This window comes from Apiospora aurea, assembly GCF_038362705.1.
Source record: "Apiospora aurea strain CBS 24483 chromosome Unknown utg000004l_segment0_segment0, whole genome shotgun sequence".
In the NCBI taxonomy this organism is placed as follows: Eukaryota; Fungi; Ascomycota; class Sordariomycetes; order Amphisphaeriales; family Apiosporaceae; genus Apiospora; species Apiospora aurea.
The window spans coordinates 5169015-5186443 of record NW_027117391.1 but is presented as its reverse complement, the minus strand read 5'-3'; the positions used below and the strand labels follow the sequence as shown (position 1 = coordinate 5186443).

Below are 17429 nucleotides of genomic sequence, written 5' to 3'. Positions count from 1 at the left end.
GCTGCTGATCGCTCACCCAAGGCCGACCCCGACTTTTCTTTTCTCGTGATCGGGTAGCAACAGCAACAACAAAAACCACACGCTTACGTACCAGCAACTACATTTGTTAGTTCCCTGCCGCGAAGTCCTTCACGGAGGACCCGGGCAAACACAAACAGTCGCCAAGCCTCCGAAGGTTTCTTGTATACCTAAGCAAGCAGCAAGCAGCAGCAATATGGCAGGACGCCGCCAGAACGGCGGCAGCGGCATTGAACGCGAGAAGAGCCCCCGCCGCCGCGACGAGCGTGCCGCCAGCAACGGCAACTACCACCACAACAACGCCTCCCTGCCGCGGACCCGGCACGATATCATGCACGGCGGCCGCCACCACGGGCACCGCGAGGCGCCGCGCAAGGACGGCCTGCGCGGCAAGATCCCCGTGCGGCAGGAGGGCGAGAGCGGCCGGACGGGCATCCACCCGCTGCACTTCTTCCGCATCGTCTGGCGCTCGGCCAGCTGGCTGTCGCGCGCCGTCAACGTGCTCTGGCCCGTCGTGCCCGCCGCCATCGCCGTGTACTTCGCCGTGCCCGAGAGCCACCTGCTCAAGTTCATCCTCGCGTACATCGGCATGGTGCCCTGCGCCAATCTGGTCGGGTTCGCGGGCCAGGAGCTGGCGCGGAAGATGCCGCATATGCTGGGGGTTTTGACGGAGACTACGTATGTGCCGCCAATTCCCAATCATATCTACTTTCTGATGTATATATATATATACCCGGTACTAACACCTTCTCTTCTGCTATAGGCTCGCATCGGCAGTCGAGATCATCTTGTTCATGATGCTTCTCGCCCAAGACAAATTCATCCTGATCCAGGGAGCCATCCTGGGTTCCATCCTGGCGACGATGCTGCTCTGCCTGGGCCTGTGCTTCTTCGCGGCCGGCATGCGGCGAGACGAGGCCAGCTTCGACGAGGCCATCACCGAGGCCGGGTCGGGCCTGCTGCTGACCGCGGGCATCGGCCTGGCCGTCCCGTCCGTCTTCGAGCGCTCCGTCTCGGGCACGGCGGGCCTGGACCCCAGGGTCCTCGAGCAGAGCGTGCTCAATATCTCGCACGCCGTGGCCGTGCTGCTGCTCATCTCGTACGTCGTGTTTGTCTGGTTCCAGACCAAGACGCACGACGGCATCTTCGACGCCATCTTCGAGCACGACGAGCGCCGCGACCACGACCGCGAGAAGGATATCATGAAGGACAAGCTCACCCTGACCGAGTGCATTGTCGCCCTGGTCATCTCGGTCGGCCTCGTCGCCCTGCTCGCCTACATGCTGGTCCAGATGATCGAGCCCCTGATCGAGGAGCACGGCGTGACCGACCCCTTCATGGGCCTGATCCTGGTGCCTCTCGTCGAAAAGGCCGCCGAGCACCTGACCGCCATCGACGAGGCCTGGGACAACCAGATGAACTTCGCGCTGTCGCACTGCCTCGGCGCGACGCTGCAGACGGCCCTGCTGAACGGACCGCTCGTCGTCATCGTGGGCTGGGGCCTCGGCAAGCCCATGAGTTTGGACTTTCAGATCTTCGACATGGCCATGCTCATCCTGTCCATCATCGCCGTCGGCAACTTCCTGCGCGACCAAAAGTCCAACTACCTCGAGGGCTTCCTCTGTGTTATCCTGTACGTGGCCATCGCGGTCACGGCGTTTTACTTCCCGAATGTGCATGCGGCTGCGAGCGGGGGTGATGGCGCTGGTTCCGGCGAGGGTGGTGGACATTAATAGGAGCTGATATAGCCTGTGTCTGATAATGTCCTTGGTTCTTTTGCTATCATATTAGCCATGTCTTGGTTTTGTGTGTGTTTTTCCCTTCTGCTATTACGAACGGCATGCGATGGGAGTTTATAGGTCCGAGTTAGCGTTTTGCTCATATTCACGGTCAGTTTTGAGTCACGATATCCGGTAGTTTGCCGCGGGTTTCCGTGAGATGGCATAGAGTAGATGGATATTAAAAATATACGAATCATACTACTTAACCTTATTGCCCGATCATTCATACCATCCGCGTGTAATCAGAAGTGCCTCGTGTTTCTACAGCAAGTAGTATCGAACCTTTTGGTGGTCTGCAAAACGAGACTGGGCAACTAGCAACGGTATAGCATCAGACCAGGTACGTCGTGTCTCGTTACTCGTCGTGCACAGAACCCTCGGATGAAGCCATCGTCACTCTTGTCACTTATATTTGGACAAGGGCTCAGGAAGAGGTGCGCTACGACACTACGTCCCCTGTAACGAAAGAGGACTTCGGTAAACAACACCTTCTCGCATTGTGTGTACCAATAACACCCTTTCCGTACGAATCCCTCTTCCTCCTTTTGGTCTGCTGAGCCTTTGGCTTTGTCGAACTGAGCCCTACTGACAGGAAGTATGCCATTGTCTCGCGTTGCCGTGCTACTTTCAACGAAATCGAATCTTTGTTGTGCTTTGTGGCAGCTTCATGACAATGAAGGTCGGGCCGTCCTTTCTTTGAGTCGTGTGAATGCATCATGATGTACATGTATATATAAGTTTTCCTCGATGCGCCGGCCTGATCTTCCAGCCTCGTATCAAAACACTCATCGCACAGCACTCCCACATATTTTCGCTTCCGAAGTCCTACACCATACCAAACTGAAATCAACAAAAGGCATCATGGCCAACTCCGACGCCCCCGCCTGCACCTTCCGCAACCTCCTCTGCGCCGAGGAGGACTGCGACAACTACGCCCTCGAACCCGAACGCCGCGCCGCGTGCCAGCAGCGCTACGCCGACGGCACGGCCGACCACACGCCCGTCTGTCGCATAAACCTCGTCGGCGTCCTCGAGCAGCGCCGCAAGTATCCCGACGCCGTTGCCGTTGTGCCCGCGGACTACGGGTCCGGGTTCCCCAAGAGCGCGCTCCGGGCCGCGCCGTGCTCGGAGAAGGGGGCCGAGATTGGGTACTGCGCGAGGCACAGCAATCCGGGGGGACGGGATGCCAAAGTGAAGTTTTGGGAGCAGTGCGAGCATAGCAGTAGTCTAAGGTTGAGGGGGAGAAGATTAAGTTTCTGGAGGAGTATGCGAAGTATGTGAAGACGGTGAAGGAGTGGTGCAGAGTGGATCTGGGCGCGCTGGTTAGGATGCCTTCGTCCAAGATGGGCTGACCGGGGAAGGAATGGAGATGACGGCTGGGGGGGATCTTAGTCCAGCCATGGTGCCAGGAGAACGCCTATACCAAAGGAAGGGGAGTGATACGGCTGCGAGCAAAATCACGCTGCTGGTTGCGTGTCACATTGTCGCTGGAAAACAATAAAATCTCATCTATATCATGATGCTCGACGCAAGGGAAATTGAGCGTAATACACAAAGCATTGAACAGCGTGAATTGTCCTGCCAGGACGGCGCTTGCGCCCCTATCGACTTGTGACAGTGCCATCCGGAGCCTGTAAGCAGCCCCTTTTAAAAAGGTGGCCTGGCAACCCAACCAATCTTGACCTGCTGCAAGTCTGTTTCTGACTTATACTATCTAGTGATACACCTGTCATCTACAATGTAATTCGGTGAATACAACCAGTAGATTTAATTATGAGAACTCGTCTGTAAATGCTCGCATACCTACCATCATTTTGGTAGGGGGCAGCCTTGAATAGCCTGGGCGTGGGGTGATTTGTCGTTGCACACATACAGCCATACATCACCCAATACCCTCCGAATGGCGAAATCGCTGCTCCCACGATTCCTGAGCTTGTAACCTTAGAGCCGAGCAGGTCTGGTTCGACGACGGCTCAAGAAGCAGGATGCAACAGTATTAGATTAGCCGCATGCATTTGTGTAGGGGATTGATATTAGCTGCTATGCCACATATCAAGCTGCCAAGCGAACTCCTGCAGTCCCGAGCCATTATCCCTTTCCTGAATGCATCTTGTCTCAAATCATTCGTTTTTACGTCACACAGCTTTAGGGCACAACTGGACGGATCTCAAGATTGGCTGTCAGATTGGCTCAGAATGGCAGATCAACACTGCGACGCGACCCTGCGCGAGGGGTGCTGAAGCTCTCCACTAAAACTAGCGCTCTCCGGTTTCGTCGAGATAGCCCCCCAAGAAGGGCATCGTCGCTTATCTGCTGGCCTGAAATGAATTCTCTCCTTTCATACCACCACGACGACAGAACCCAGTCGCAGCGAAAGTAAACATGGGCTTCCTACCCAGAAACAGCTGGTTCTTGCTGCTGCTACTCATTGGCATTGTCTCGGCATCCGTCGATGCCAAGCTGAAAGCCGATCATGCATCATCCACCGGCGCCCTGAGCATCGAGGCCCTGGAGGAGAAGCTTCAGGTAAGGCCTGCTGCGAGAATACGAATTGAACTACAGAAAGACCGTTTCCACTGACAATTGATCTTCCCAATCGCAGCTCTGCCCCGTCGTCGCCGACCTCAACGCCGAGAAGCTCGCCGCCGCCTCCACGACCTCGACCCTGACGTCCCGCATCTTCGCCGTGCTGTTCCCGGGCAGCCCCGCGACCAACGCGCTGCTGGCGACGCTGTACATCTCCGGCCCGCCCAACTTCCTGCTGGCCCTGTGCCCGACCAACATCGACCCGTCCTCGCTGTCCGTCATGGTCGCCTTCGCCGTCGGCGGCCTCATGGGCGACACCCTCTTCCACCTGCTGCCCGAGATCTTCCTGGGCGAGGACAGCCCCGAGCACGTCCGGTTTGTGCTGGTCGAGCCCAACCGCAACCTGCTGCTCGGCGTCGCCATCATGGTCGGCTTCATGGCCTTCGTCGCCATGGATAAGGGGCTCCGCATCGCGACCGGCGGCGCGGGGCACGAGCATGGCAGCAGTAGTGCGCACTCGCATGGCGAGGTCGCGCCGTCGGCGGCGGCGGTGGCTACGGGCCTTGAGGATGCCAAGGACAGCGTCAAGTCGAGGAAGAAGTCCAAGAAGGACGTTTCTTCCAAGCCCGAGGCAGAGCCCGTGAAGGAGATCAACCCCAGTGTCAAGCTGGGCGGTTACCTCAATCTGATGTGAGTACCTATATCTATTTTATATACGGAGGTATGCTACATATATACTAACTTGCCTTCCAGTGCCGACTTCACCCACAACATCACCGACGGCCTGGCCATGTCGGCTTCCTTCTACGCCTCGCCCACCATCGGCGCCACCACCACCGTCGCCGTCTTCTTCCACGAGATCCCGCACGAGGTCGGCGACTTCGCGCTGCTGGTGCAGTCCGGCTTCTCGAAGCGGGCCGCGATGGGCGCCCAGTTCGTCACCGCCGTGGGCGCGCTCCTGGGCACTTTGATCGGCATCGCCGTGCAGGAGTACGGCGGCGGCGGCGGCAGCGGCGGCGCGCCGATGGGCATGAACGAGGGCCTCTGGGGCACCAGCCTGAGCTGGGGCGACATGCTGCTGCCCTTCACGGCCGGCACGTTCCTCTACGTCGGTACCGTCGCCGTCATCCCCGAGCTGCTCGAGACGGGACCCGACAAGTCGGCGGAGCTCCGCAAGACGCTGGTGCAGTTTGCGGCCATCGCTGTGGGCGCGGGCATCATGCTCTACATTTCTTGGGATTAAAGGACGGTACTGCCTACTTGGTATAGAGATCTAGACATGTCATTATACGTGTATGTAGAGTAGAGATCTAAGAGAGACAGAATTCGGGGGTCTGGAGAGAAGAGAAAACCTTTTGGGATTCCTTGTGAGCTACTCCGCATACTGGCATATCTCGCTACGGACAAGCTCCCGGGGCTAGTCCTACGGGGCCCTACCCTGGCAATGACTTGTGATCCGAAGGGCGTGGCTAGTAGTCAGGGTGGATTCCGATCCAATCCTAGGCGATGTTCAACTCGTTACTTGGCGTAGCTTGCATCCATACAAACACCGCGATTCTCGGGTGTGGCATATTCCTCATCTACCAGGTTGGCGGCCGGCCCCATCTATTCAGTGGTCGGCGAAGACTCATTGTATGGCAGCCAACAGATCCCCGTTCATGATCCATATCGGAGTAATGTAAAATGCCAATGGATGCAACGGTAGCTGGACGGTGGAATAACTGTTGTTGCAACATGACGGGCGATTAAGATTCACCGCTGTCCGCCTCCCTTACATAGCAGCATAGCTGCGTGTTGGCTGGCTGAGTATAAAGGTAATGGAATGATCTACAGAAGCCCTCCAAGGCTCGCCAATAGTCTTTTACGGAAAGACAAACTTATATAAATGCAAAAACCAACTCACCATTGGGGGCTGATGGCATTGCCTGCATGCGTGATGGGTAGCATTGGTCCATTAAGACAGCTGTGGCGGTTTAGGTATACCCTCCATTACCAAGCATGCTCGCTTACAGCAGCATCTTAACGACGATCCCGGGGGCTTAGCACGGAGAAAGTTAGTTATTAATAACAACTGCATCTGTTGACAGCCACATTTCTCGATCTGGACTGGTCAATAGTCACGACCTTGGAGCTGGACTGATTGGTAAGTCGAGCTGCTCAGGTAATCAATCCAGATGCCAGGTCCGTTCTAGATAGACTCCGAGATCGGGGCACCACCATCACCGCTGGGCTTTCCTAATCCCAAAGTAGTCCCCCCTGGATGACGAAGTCAGAGAGTCACACTGCCACATTGGTGAAGGGACTAGCCAACTCGCTTCGTCTCCAATGCATGTTATGGGTAAGCGGCATCAGGGTGCACTGCATGTGTGTAGCTCTGAACCGGCTCGCCAGGGTACCACCAGATGATGCCATGGACCCCAGGTATCGCGAGCCAACATAGCTTATGGCGGTGTAACCAAGGGGACACTTGCTTTCCAGCCAAGCTCCTTCCTTACGTGCATGTACGTATGTAACGCAAGCAGGCAAACCAGTGCTACTTTACCGCAGGCAGTGTTGTTCATGTCATGCCATTTGGACAATAGAAGCCAACAGGTGCTCGGACCGAGTATTGTCTGACATGGACGGGAGTTGGACCCCGGATTTCTCCCCATGCATGGATCGCATAGTCCTGCAGCTCTACTCCAACTCGGCTTGCCAACCTAAAGTACTTACTCACCTGCATGGAAGCACTTACATTGCATATGCCAATAAAGAGTCATACATATCCCGCCCACAGTAGGTTACAGGATTCATTAGCTCGGGCCGTTGGCGTCAGGATGCTCCCAAGTCCATTTCGGGGTAGGTATGTACATATGTAGTGCAAAGGGCGTCTAACAAACACCAACGGACCGGACCAATGGCGAACCGGCCCCCAACTCTCCGGCCTGTTGGCTTTCGCTTGGTGCCAGCCTCCGCTTCGAGAGGGCCGCAGCCGCTTGACTTGGGAGCGCGCCTTATTACATGATCGATCAACTGTTATCAGCTCTGACCCATGTTCATGTCATGGCAGAGAAGGTATCCTCCGTTTGGTTATTGGTAGGATGACTCAATGTCGTAGTGCAGTCAGTCAGTCTGCCGGACCACGAATAGATGGATGGAATCGGGACATGCATGCACTTCTTGCGTTCGTCCAATATAAGGGGCTTCCTGCATTACTCGATATATATATATATATAAGAGATCGGGCATGCCATGCCGTGGCAAGTAAGTAAGCACGAAGAAAGTCAATCCTGACAGCTACAATCCCATCACCACCTTCTCCAATCCTGTTCGTCGACCAGATCAGGGTAAACCGGCACATCTCCGAATCGTCTTGGCTGTTCACTACCGACTCGCCAACCAATTGCGGTACACCCCCTATCACACCCGAACTTGAACCTACTTGTCTTGTCAGGTGGCTTTCTTCAGCTAACCACCACCACCACCACTACATCAACCCCGCAGTCGCTCCCCGGGGCGACGCCGGACCTCCTTTATAATACGAAGCAGCAGCAGCAGCAGCAGCAGCAGCAGCTCTGCAATAAGACGTCCCAGCCGTAGACCGGTAGCTTGAACGGCTTCCCCCAACATGTCCACCACCACCTCCACCAACACCAGCAGCTTCACCAGCGTGCTGGCCGGCCTCAACCGGAAACTCGCCACGGGCAAGTACGCCGCCGCCGCCGCCATGGAGATCGAGCTGGACAACCACCACCACGACAGCACCAAGGCGTACGCCTCCGGGACGCGCCTGTCGGGCCGCGTCGTCGTCCGCCCCGCGCGCGACACCCGCTTCGACTCGCTGCACATCCTGCTGATGGGCGTGACCAAGACGCGCGTGGACGGCGTGCACGCGCCCCACGCGACGCAGCACACTTTTCTGAGGCTCGCCATGCCCATCCCGGAGGCGTCCTACCCCGTGCCGCGCGTGTACGAGGCCGGCCGCGTGTACACTGTCCCCTTCCACTTCGTCATACCCAGCTACCTCACCCTGGGCGCGTGCTGCCACAAGACCGAGTCCGACGCCGTGAGCGGGCACCACCTGTGCATCCCGCCCAGCCTCGGCACCTGGGACAAGGACGACATGGCGCCCGGCATGGCGCGCGTCGAGTACACCGTCCGCGCCCGGCTGTGCCGCGAGGAGGAGCTCGACAGGACGCGGACCAAGCTCCTCGAGGCCAACCGGGTCGTCAACGTCCTGCCCTCGTTCCCGGAGCAGCCGCCCCTGAGCATCACGCCCAGCGACTCCCTCTACGCCATGTCCAAGACCAAGTCCGTGCGGAGGTCGATCCTCTCGCCCAAGACGGGCAAAGTCACGCTGACCGCGTCGCAGCCGAGCGCCATCATGCTGAGCCCGGACGGCAGCGCCGCGACGGCGACGAGCGCCCGGATCGACCTCCGGTTCGAGGCCTCTTCTTTTTCTGCCTCGGGCCAGTCGCCGCCGCCGGTGGCGGTGGCAAATCTGCCCCGAGTCACGGAGGTCACGTCCAAGATCTCGGCGATGACGTTCTTCGGCGGCAGCGCCATGCGGGATTTCCCCAATATGGGGGACTGGGTCCGGACCTACGGAGCGGAAGGGCGCGGATCCTACACATATAACATGGCCCTCGGCTCCACGGCCGTTGAAGAGCTTGAGTGGAAACAGCAGATCTCGGCACACGCCAGGCGCGACTCGGGTTACTGCAGCGACGTTGCGGCTGACTCGGACCGCTCCGCCAGCCGACGATGGAGCTCCTCCGCCAGCTCTTCCTCTGCAAAGACGAACTCCCCGTCTACCACACCGCATCTCTCCAAGTCCCCATCCACATCCCCGCCCACAAGAAGACCTTCGCCCCGACCTTCCACTCCTGCGTCGCGTCCCGCATCTACGTGCTGTGGCTGACGGTCTCCGTATCGTCCTGCGGCGGCAGCAGCACCTCCAAGACGACGCTGGCCGTGCCGTTGCAGATCGGCGTCGAGGAGCCGGAAGCGCCCGGGGCCGACGGCGAGGGCCCGCGGCCGCCCTCGTTCGAAGCGGCCATGGAGGAGGCCGAGGCCGAGGAGCACCTGCGGCCCCGGACCCTCTACGTGCCCGAGGTCGAGTTCGAGCGGCATGTGTTGCCCGGGTATGGGGATTCGATGGGGTGGCGGACGGTGACGGCGGGGGGTGCTTGAACAGAAGGGGGGGAGAGATGAAAAAAGGGGTGAGGGGCGAACCGGGGGCTTTGACCTCCGCAGCAAACATCTGAAGTCTTTTCTTGGAAGATGGATTCAACACGCATGCATTAATTATCTTCATCTAGCAAGGCGTTTTGGGAGGGGGGAAAGTGAATTATTTGGCATTAGGGGCGAATTTGAGATGGGCGGATTTTGTTTGCTGTTGGTGCTTCACTTTATATCGGATTGGACAGGGCATGGAACCAATGATACCCGACTGTCTCTAAGTAGTGTTTACTATGCATAGCATACCTATAGTAATATCTATTATCATCCACCAACTGGGCACTAATCTTGCTGGGTCTCGTATCGGAGTTATCGCGCTCGTCGACCGCTGAATCAGGGGGGCTATCGCCTCTGCCCCCCCTCATCGATCTACTATTCTCTTACCAATCGAGTGCCTGGTTTCCGGAAGTTCACTTACCAATGAACGAAGTGAGTAACCTGCTACCACTTATTCCATCACCGGCTTTTCTGTCACGCATCCCGCTCCTGCTACTTACTCCACCGAGTTCTGACATGGCAGCCGTATCGTCGCCTGCCCATCCAGGCTTATAAGTTTCGAACTATGCCTCGCCGCATGTTTCAAAAGCCCGCAAGAAACACCTACGAGCCCGAATTCCGGATCTCCCAAAACGCTGCTAGGTTCTTCACTTCAGGTTGCTTCGGCGCATGGCACTTCATTGACCCGAAGACCTCGAGATGTTCATCGTCCCCAAAATGCGTGGTCGCCTGTCCAACAAGCAGCGCAATGTCTCCGTTTCCTACCAGCGCATGCGCCCTATAATTGCAATTCCTGCCATCTGAGTCGCACATCTGGGCCCGAGCTACGAAGTGACAGGAGGTTGTAGCTGCCGATGTCGACGGGCTTGCTCGAGGCGGGCCACTCGCCCTCCAAGTTCTGCATTCGAAGGGCAAGCGCCTTGCAGTCGTCCTTTCGCGCCGGCGGCCGCTCATGCATTTGGTCCTGGGCCTTCCAATCCCAGAAATATTGGTGGAAATCGGCTTCGGTGGCTGTCATTGTCTGGTTCAGCATCGAGCGGTGGTTCGTTGCGGCGTTCGTCATCGGCGTGTCGGTCATGGGCAGTGCGTTAGTTGGGAGTCCGACACCGATGTCGCCGTAGAAGGTGACTGGATGGGCTGTCACCACTGCTGCCGCCGCCAGCAAGGCATGTATCAGTGAAGGAAGGGGGTTCCTACTTGGATGTGTCGAAGAGTTGATTCCACGGCACTTAATACTTGCAGGGTGTCGGATTCATACACGGAATGCATATTCTGTAGCAAATCGAACTGACTTGTGAACTGGGAGGCCATTTTATATGCGCACATTCGCAAACCTTAGCTGTGCGATCTGCTCGCTTTGGAGTTGATAGTAACATGCTCTTCATGTGACCGAACAAGCCCCCAAGCCCTCAAGATCTCGCACACCGCCATCAGAACTCTCGTCGCACAAGTCCCAGCCGGCCTCTATCTGGAACCTAGCCCCAGTGGTTCCGCAGTGCTGACGGGATTGTTGCGTGTCCGAATATCGGTTGGCACCTTCGGTAGGGCCGTAGTACCGACGGGATTGGTGTATGTTCGGATGTTGGAACCTTCAGTAGACCCGTAATACTAACGGGATTGGTGCGTATCCAGATGTTGGTTGGCACCTTCAGTAGTACTGTCGGGGTTGGTGTGTGTTGATATTGCGGTATTGGGCTGCGAAGAATGGCAAGTTCGGCCTTAGGAGGTTGAGGAAGGTTGTTTTATTGGGACCTGGTGAATGTGGTGGGTGTTACAAGGCAATTTCTCTATCAGGACTCAAGCACTGGCTGCTGGCTACTCATCCCGCGTGATGCATGGAAGTCTGAATGTATTCTAGTCTAAGCTACTTCACAAAGACGCGGACCTGGTTCTGGATATATCAAACTCCCTAAAACACGTGGCAGATAAGCACTGAAAAGACCCATGCTGACCCAAACGCCTTCTTGACATGGGATGTCCTGTTCTTCCAAACTAGAGCTGCCCAAACACCTAAGAGGTGTACTCCTTCTGCAACAGCTTGGCGATGGTGTTGAGCTGGATGTTGCTCGTGCCCTCGTAGATGGCGCCGATCTTGCTGTCTCGCCAGAACTTCTCGGCCAGGCCCTCGCGGACGAAGCCCATGCCACCCATCCACTCAATCGCCAGGCCGGAGACGCGGCCCGCGACCTGGGAAGCGTACAGCTTGGCCATGGCGGCGTCCTGCACAAAGTTCTGCCCGGCCTCCTTCTTGCGCGCGGCGTTGTACACGAGAGCGCGTGCGGCCGCAATCTCGGTGTAGGACTGGGCGATCTGGTGCTGCATGCCCTGGAACTCGCCGACGAGCTGGCCGAACTGTTTGCGGTCGTTCCAGACGTACTTGACGGCGTTCTCCCAGGCGCCGAGGGCCAGGCCGGTCATCTGCGCAGCAATACCGATGCGCCCCTCGTTCAGCAGGCCGATGGCGTACTGGTAGCCCTTGCCCTCTTCGCCCAGCAGGTTCTCCTTGGGGATCTCGACGTCGTCGAAGTTGATGGCGCAGGTCGAGCTGGCCTTGATGCCCAGCTTCTTCTCCTTCTTCGCAATGCTGAAGCCCTTGGTGTCCTTGTCCATGACAAAGGCGGTGATGCCCCGGTAGCCTTTGCTGGCGTCGAGGTTGGCAAAGACGATGAAGAAGTCGGCCTCCATCGAATTGGTGATCCACATCTTGCTACCGGAGATCTTGTACCCGTCCGCCGTCTTGGTGGCCTTGGTGGCCAGGGCAAAGGCATCCGAGCCAGAGACCGGCTCCGACAGGCAGAAGCTGCCCACCGTCTTGGTGGCCAGCGCGGGGAGGTACTTCTTCTTGAGGGCGGTGCTGCCCCACTTGATGATGGCGGTATTCACCAGCGTGTTGTGCACATCGACCATGACGGATACCGAAGGATCAACGCGCGCCAGCTCTTCAATGCCCACAATGGCGGCCGTGAAGTTCATGCCGGCGCCTCCGAACTCCTCGGGGATCTCGACGCCCATGAGCCCCTGCTCGAACAGCTGCTCTACCAACGCCGGGTCCATCTTCTCGGCCTCGTCCATGTCACGGACCTTTGGTAATATCATATCGTTGGCAAACTTTGCGACGGTCTCCTTCATGGCAAGCTCAACCTCGGACAGATGGTCTATGGGGGTCGGCGGGATGTCGGTAATGTCGTTGAGCCGGCGGGGCGTGGCTGAGAGACATCGTGTTCTTTTGTTCTTGTTAGACAGTTGCCGTGGGGGCTACAGCGAGTTTAGGTGTGACATACTGCTGCTGGGAAATATTGAACGGCCTGATCGTCCGACTGCACCGCGGTACGGAGGAAACCTTAGTTGTGATGCCCCGGCTCTGTCGCAACGCGGGCCGGAGGGCTCGTGCGATTGAAGACATGATGGATGGGTTGGATACGCAGTAAAGAGGGTAGATAAACTGTACGACAAGAACAACAGAGTAGGACGTCAAGAATAAACCACAAGTGATAAACAGGAGAAGGCGTCGTAAAGTGTTGGAAAGAGAAACGGTTTAAATCGTCGCCTCTGCCGACAGTCAAGTACAAATTCCAGGGCGCATTCCCCGAGCGTAACCTCAGCCGAGGATAGCCACTAAGAATTCCCGGACCAAAGTCTGGGGTAAAGCAAGGAGATGGGCGTGAGATCCGGTCCAAGGGTAGTGGCGTGGTGGCGGGGATGGACTCGCCCACCTTCCTAGTTGGCATGTGAATTGGGAATTGGTCAATGAGATCAGGTGTCAAGGGGTCGGGCCCAGCGGAAGGTCGGTCAGGTTCAACGCCGACATCTGCACCAGCCACAGCCAGTTGTGGCTTGAACGCTTCTGGCAAATTGAGATTCCACCATATCGCTCTCGATTTGGTGATCGCACATAGAGCGATCGGATATCTGAGCTGCTTTGGGCGACCCATTCCTCGACGTAACCGAACCTCGCCGTCGCAATCATGGCAGTGCCCTTCTTCCGATCCCTCATGCCGACCTTGGCGCGGCGGCCAGCCATGGCGGTGCCGAGCATCGCCTCCAAGCTCCCCGCGAAGACGATAGCGATGCGCACCTTCTCCAGCACCCCGGCGCCGCAAGCGACGATCAACCAAGCCATGCGAGTGCGTCTACCTATCAATTCTCTTCGCAGCCAATTGCGGAAGCCATTTCTCTAACGGAAAATGAATCAAACAGGGCTGCCACAACAAAGGCAAGCGAGCTCGCCACGCCGTCTCCCCGGCCCTGGCCGATACGCGGTCCCCCCAGCAGAAGGGCGTGTGCCTGAAGGTCGGCATCCAGCGCCCCAAGAAGCCCAACTCGGGCGAGCGCAAGACGGCCCGTGTGCGCCTGAGCAGCGGCCGCATGATCACGGCCTACATCCCCGGCGAGGGCCACAACATCCAGCAGCACAGCGTGGTGCTGGTGCGCGGCGGCCGCTCGCAGGATTGCCCCGGTGTGCGGTACCATTTGGTGAGAGGAGCGTTGGATCTGGTGAGTTGGCCTCCTCCGAACTTCTTCTCTACGTGTCCTCTCTGTCTGCGGTCATGTGGCAAAGCAATGGAGAAGGACCATGTCAGAATTGGAAGGATTGCAACCCCTTACAGTGGGTGACGTCCTCGACTTGGATATCTGCTAACTTTTACCCAGGGTGGTGTTGCCAACCGTTCGACAAGTCGCAGCAAGTACGGCACCAAGAAGCCGAAGAAGGCCTCGGTGGGAGCATAAGGAACTCATGAGTTCAGCGACAGATGATTAGGGGCAAGCAGCAAACGCCAGACGCCGTATATGATTGCAAGGCACGTGACGTCGTCTGTATATCACATGTAACATATTATACCATAGAGTAAGCGGACGCCGGAAGCTGTTTTCTTGAGATGGCACAAATGTCTGAAAGAGATATATGTACAGAAGAACGAACCCCTTGGCTACCACATTCTCCAATGGGACCCTATGACGCCTACCCACACACCCCTTTTGATGTGTCCATTTCCCCTTGAACCGTTTGATGCACATAAATTTGAATTCGTCATTAGAATGAAATCAGCATGACCTCTATGTTATACAGAAACTACATCAATTTGAGATCTCTAGTCTTGCTGGTTCTCGTAGCCTTCCGGCTTCTCCAGGCCGTTGAGATCAAAGTATCGCGACGTGCCTGTTGGTTGTGGGTTAGCGGGAGGTCCCTGACAAGGAGCGGAAACGCATTGGTACTTACAGGAATAACCCTTCCAGTCAAAGTTGTCCTTGGGGTTGCAATGGCACTTCAGGTCCAATCGTGTCTTCTCGCCAGTGGGGCAATGGGTGAAGGGCACGTGGTAGTAGGCGATGTCGTTGAAGAAGTGTATTTCCTCCTTCTTGAGCAAGAGACCGGCGGCAATAGAGTGGACGGGAGCATCGCCCCATCGCTCGTAGAAGAAACCACCGTCCCTATCTAGAGACTCGAAGAAGTCGATGTATGCCTTGGAGCGCAGCCAGTTAAGGTTGCCGACCTCGAAGTTGGACCACTACAAAATTGTCAGTAAATTGGTCTGTAACAGTCCGTCGGGGAACTTACCATGTGGCAGTGGTTGTAGGTATCACCACCGTCGTCGCTGAGGAATGCCATGGAGTTGCCCTCGGCAATGTGCTCAGGGTTGTTCTTCATGAACTTCTTGACGCTGTCCCAGAGGGTAGGGATGGTCTCGACGTATTCGTACAAGCTGAGCACGAAGCTGTACTTCTTCTTGTTCTCGGCCATGTAGCGGAAGGGGTCGTAGTGGATGTCGCAGAAGAGCTCGATGCTGGGCTCGACGCGCCAGTACCACTCGTAGTTCATCATCAGAGGCTGGCGGAAGAAGAAGCCGGACTCGAAGCGGCACATGTGGCGGTAGCTGATGGAGTCGCCGTAGATGATCTTGCGCTGGGCCATGTCCTCACGCACCTTCTTCGCCTTGTCCTGGTCGATGAAGTCGGGGAAGGACCAGTGCTCGTGGGGGATCTCGCCATAGTGCGTCTTGCCGGAGACCAGCGAGGTGGTGACCTTCTTGAAGGTGGCATCGAAAGGCTTGTCGTTCAGGAAAACCCAGTCGTAGTTGTAGCGTTTGTTGAATCGATCCTCGACCTGGCGGATGGAGCGGGCAATGTCCCACAGGTCGCTGTTGCGGGCGAGGGTGACGAAAGTGGCGTTCATGCGGGGGCCGGGAGCGGTTCCCATCAGGTTGTCCCAGCCGGCGTCCGAGGGATGCAGGGCCATGGGGGCCTCGGAGAGGTCCTGGTGCGAGACGGCGATGCCAGAGCCGCCGGTGGTGCCCTTTGGCGACGAGCCGACGCTGGACTTGCCGCTGTCACTGCTGCCCTTCAGCAGCGACTCCCCCTTCTGGATCTCGGCGCCCTTGGTGCCTGCTCCGGTCATTCCATCGCCCGTTTTGCCATTTCCGCTCGTGGTCGATCCGCGTCCGGTTCCGAAGGCTTCTGGTTTCAATGGCACGCCCGAGTATGTGGAGTGGGACATGAAATAGAGGACGGCAACAAACTTGAGACGGCAGGTCAGTGTTAGTACTGCGGGCGCGATTCAGGAAGATCGGATCACTGGCAACATACAAAGAAGGCAAACAGGACGTATCGTACGATACGTGCGTTTCCGGCCGCCATTTTGTCCAAATCCTTGCTACAATTGGTGTATAGGAAGAAAAAAGGTATCGGACCTGGGAGGTGTTGAAGAAGAGAATTGAGGTACGGAATGATGTTTCTAGGGCAGGTATCTAATAGAGGGCCCGGTCAATGCGATCGACTGGTGGCCGATAGGGGGCAATTGGGGGACCCAATTGTTCCTAGTCAAAAGTATATGCAGCTTGGCGAGACGTGGAACAAAGGGGCGTCAAATCATTTCGGACAGGCTGAGAGGCACCCTTAAGAAGAAGTCGGGTCGAAGGGATCGCGGCGGAGGGAGTAAGAGAGAGAATGGCGCGGCGATGCGAAAAATAAAATAAACAATAAAAGACAAAGTGGCACAAAAAGGGTAAATTTGTGTGTGTTCACCTTGCACGATGCCACTGCCTACGGGAGAAGAAAAAGAAGGGAAGTACAGCGCACAGCAGCAGGTAACCAAGCCTCTTGTCTCTTGGCTCTGTTACAGTGCAGTGAAGAGGAAGCGATCAATCGAGCATTTCGCGGTAGCGCATTTTGGGGGGCCCGGGCTGGAATTGATTGATTCTTTTTATGTCAAGCAGCATCCAGCATGGCACTCTCCAACTGGGATGAGGCATTGATGAAAGCACCAATGAATGCGCGAGGGTGACTGGAACCCAGCTCCCAAGATCCATTCAATCCGTACCAAAGGATACATACATTCGGGCCAGAACTTTCTCGGTTCTCTTTTACCCTCTTATCCTCGCGCGACTCAGCTACTCCAGACCCCTAAGGTTAGAACGGCAGGTTTACCGGCCAGACCAGTATGTAGACTACGTTCTCCAGCTTTTCAGCTGCGCTTCGAGGCAGGTGTAACCTGAACGGGATATCGGCCCCCTGAATAGTTGATGAGACATCAACACTACCCTCACAACTATGCAAACTGGCGTCAAAGTGACAGGCCAAGGGTATTGAACTTTGCAACTTTGTACCTACGTCTGCGCCGCTAGGAGGCGAGAAAGGGGGTACATATACCCTCCCAGCAAACAAAGCTGGGAGCCCCAAACGAAAAGGCTGTCTCGCGCTGAAGGACAGCTGGGAACAATCAAACTTACAGCGCAGGGCCGCTTAGCCTGCCGCGCCCGGGTCCCTGCTGTGGACCCTGCTACGTGGCCTTGGCTTTTTCATACGTGCAGACATGCAGACATGCTCAGCATCTTGACTTTGGCTCGAGGGGGAAGGCAGAGACAAACAGTATTGAGATGTGGCATGGCTCGA

At 56.7% G+C, this 17429-nt stretch overlaps 8 protein-coding genes across 8 annotated transcripts; 4 read left to right on the top strand and 4 right to left on the bottom strand.

Moving 5' to 3' along the window:
- Positions 1-214: 214 nt before the first annotated feature.
- PG986_006369 (Vacuolar calcium ion transporter) lies at positions 215-1751 on the top strand (the record flags this gene model as incomplete). Its single annotated transcript, XM_066842591.1, has 2 exons — positions 215-696; positions 782-1751. 2 exons carry the CDS (start codon positions 215-217, stop codon positions 1749-1751), a joined length of 1452 nt encoding a protein of 483 aa, XP_066702453.1.
- An 894-nt stretch (positions 1752-2645) lies between these two features.
- Positions 2646-3017, bottom strand: PG986_006368 (uncharacterized protein; the record flags this gene model as incomplete). The annotated part of the gene is made up of 1 exon (XM_066842590.1): positions 2646-3017. The coding sequence occupies one exon, from the start codon at positions 3015-3017 to the stop codon at positions 2646-2648; it is 372 nt and encodes a 123-aa protein (XP_066702452.1).
- A 1164-nt stretch (positions 3018-4181) lies between these two features.
- On the top strand, positions 4182-5568 carry PG986_006367 (uncharacterized protein; the record flags this gene model as incomplete). Its single annotated transcript, XM_066842589.1, has 3 exons — positions 4182-4325; positions 4402-5015; positions 5079-5568. 3 exons carry the CDS (start codon positions 4182-4184, stop codon positions 5566-5568), a joined length of 1248 nt encoding a protein of 415 aa, XP_066702451.1.
- A 2364-nt stretch (positions 5569-7932) lies between these two features.
- Positions 7933-9497, top strand: PG986_006366 (arrestin; the record flags this gene model as incomplete). Its single annotated transcript, XM_066842588.1, has 2 exons — positions 7933-9019; positions 9103-9497. The coding sequence occupies 2 exons, from the start codon at positions 7933-7935 to the stop codon at positions 9495-9497; spliced, it is 1482 nt and encodes a 493-aa protein (XP_066702450.1).
- Positions 9498-10145: 648 nt separating this feature from the next.
- PG986_006365 (uncharacterized protein) lies at positions 10146-10853 on the bottom strand (the record flags this gene model as incomplete). The annotated part of the gene is made up of 3 exons (XM_066842587.1): positions 10146-10320; positions 10379-10735; positions 10801-10853. The coding sequence occupies 3 exons, from the start codon at positions 10851-10853 to the stop codon at positions 10146-10148; spliced, it is 585 nt and encodes a 194-aa protein (XP_066702449.1).
- Positions 10854-11552: 699 nt separating this feature from the next.
- PG986_006364 (uncharacterized protein) lies at positions 11553-12945 on the bottom strand (the record flags this gene model as incomplete). Its single annotated transcript, XM_066842586.1, has 2 exons — positions 11553-12765; positions 12824-12945. The coding sequence occupies 2 exons, from the start codon at positions 12943-12945 to the stop codon at positions 11553-11555; spliced, it is 1335 nt and encodes a 444-aa protein (XP_066702448.1).
- A 562-nt stretch (positions 12946-13507) lies between these two features.
- PG986_006363 (mitochondrial 37S ribosomal protein uS12m) lies at positions 13508-14270 on the top strand (the record flags this gene model as incomplete). Its single annotated transcript, XM_066842585.1, has 3 exons — positions 13508-13666; positions 13740-14036; positions 14193-14270. 3 exons carry the CDS (start codon positions 13508-13510, stop codon positions 14268-14270), a joined length of 534 nt encoding a protein of 177 aa, XP_066702447.1.
- Positions 14271-14632: 362 nt separating this feature from the next.
- PG986_006362 (Glycolipid 2-alpha-mannosyltransferase 1) lies at positions 14633-16175 on the bottom strand (the record flags this gene model as incomplete). The annotated part of the gene is made up of 4 exons (XM_066842584.1): positions 14633-14700; positions 14761-15049; positions 15100-16056; positions 16125-16175. The coding sequence occupies 4 exons, from the start codon at positions 16173-16175 to the stop codon at positions 14633-14635; spliced, it is 1365 nt and encodes a 454-aa protein (XP_066702446.1).
- Positions 16176-17429: the final 1254 nt, after the last annotated feature.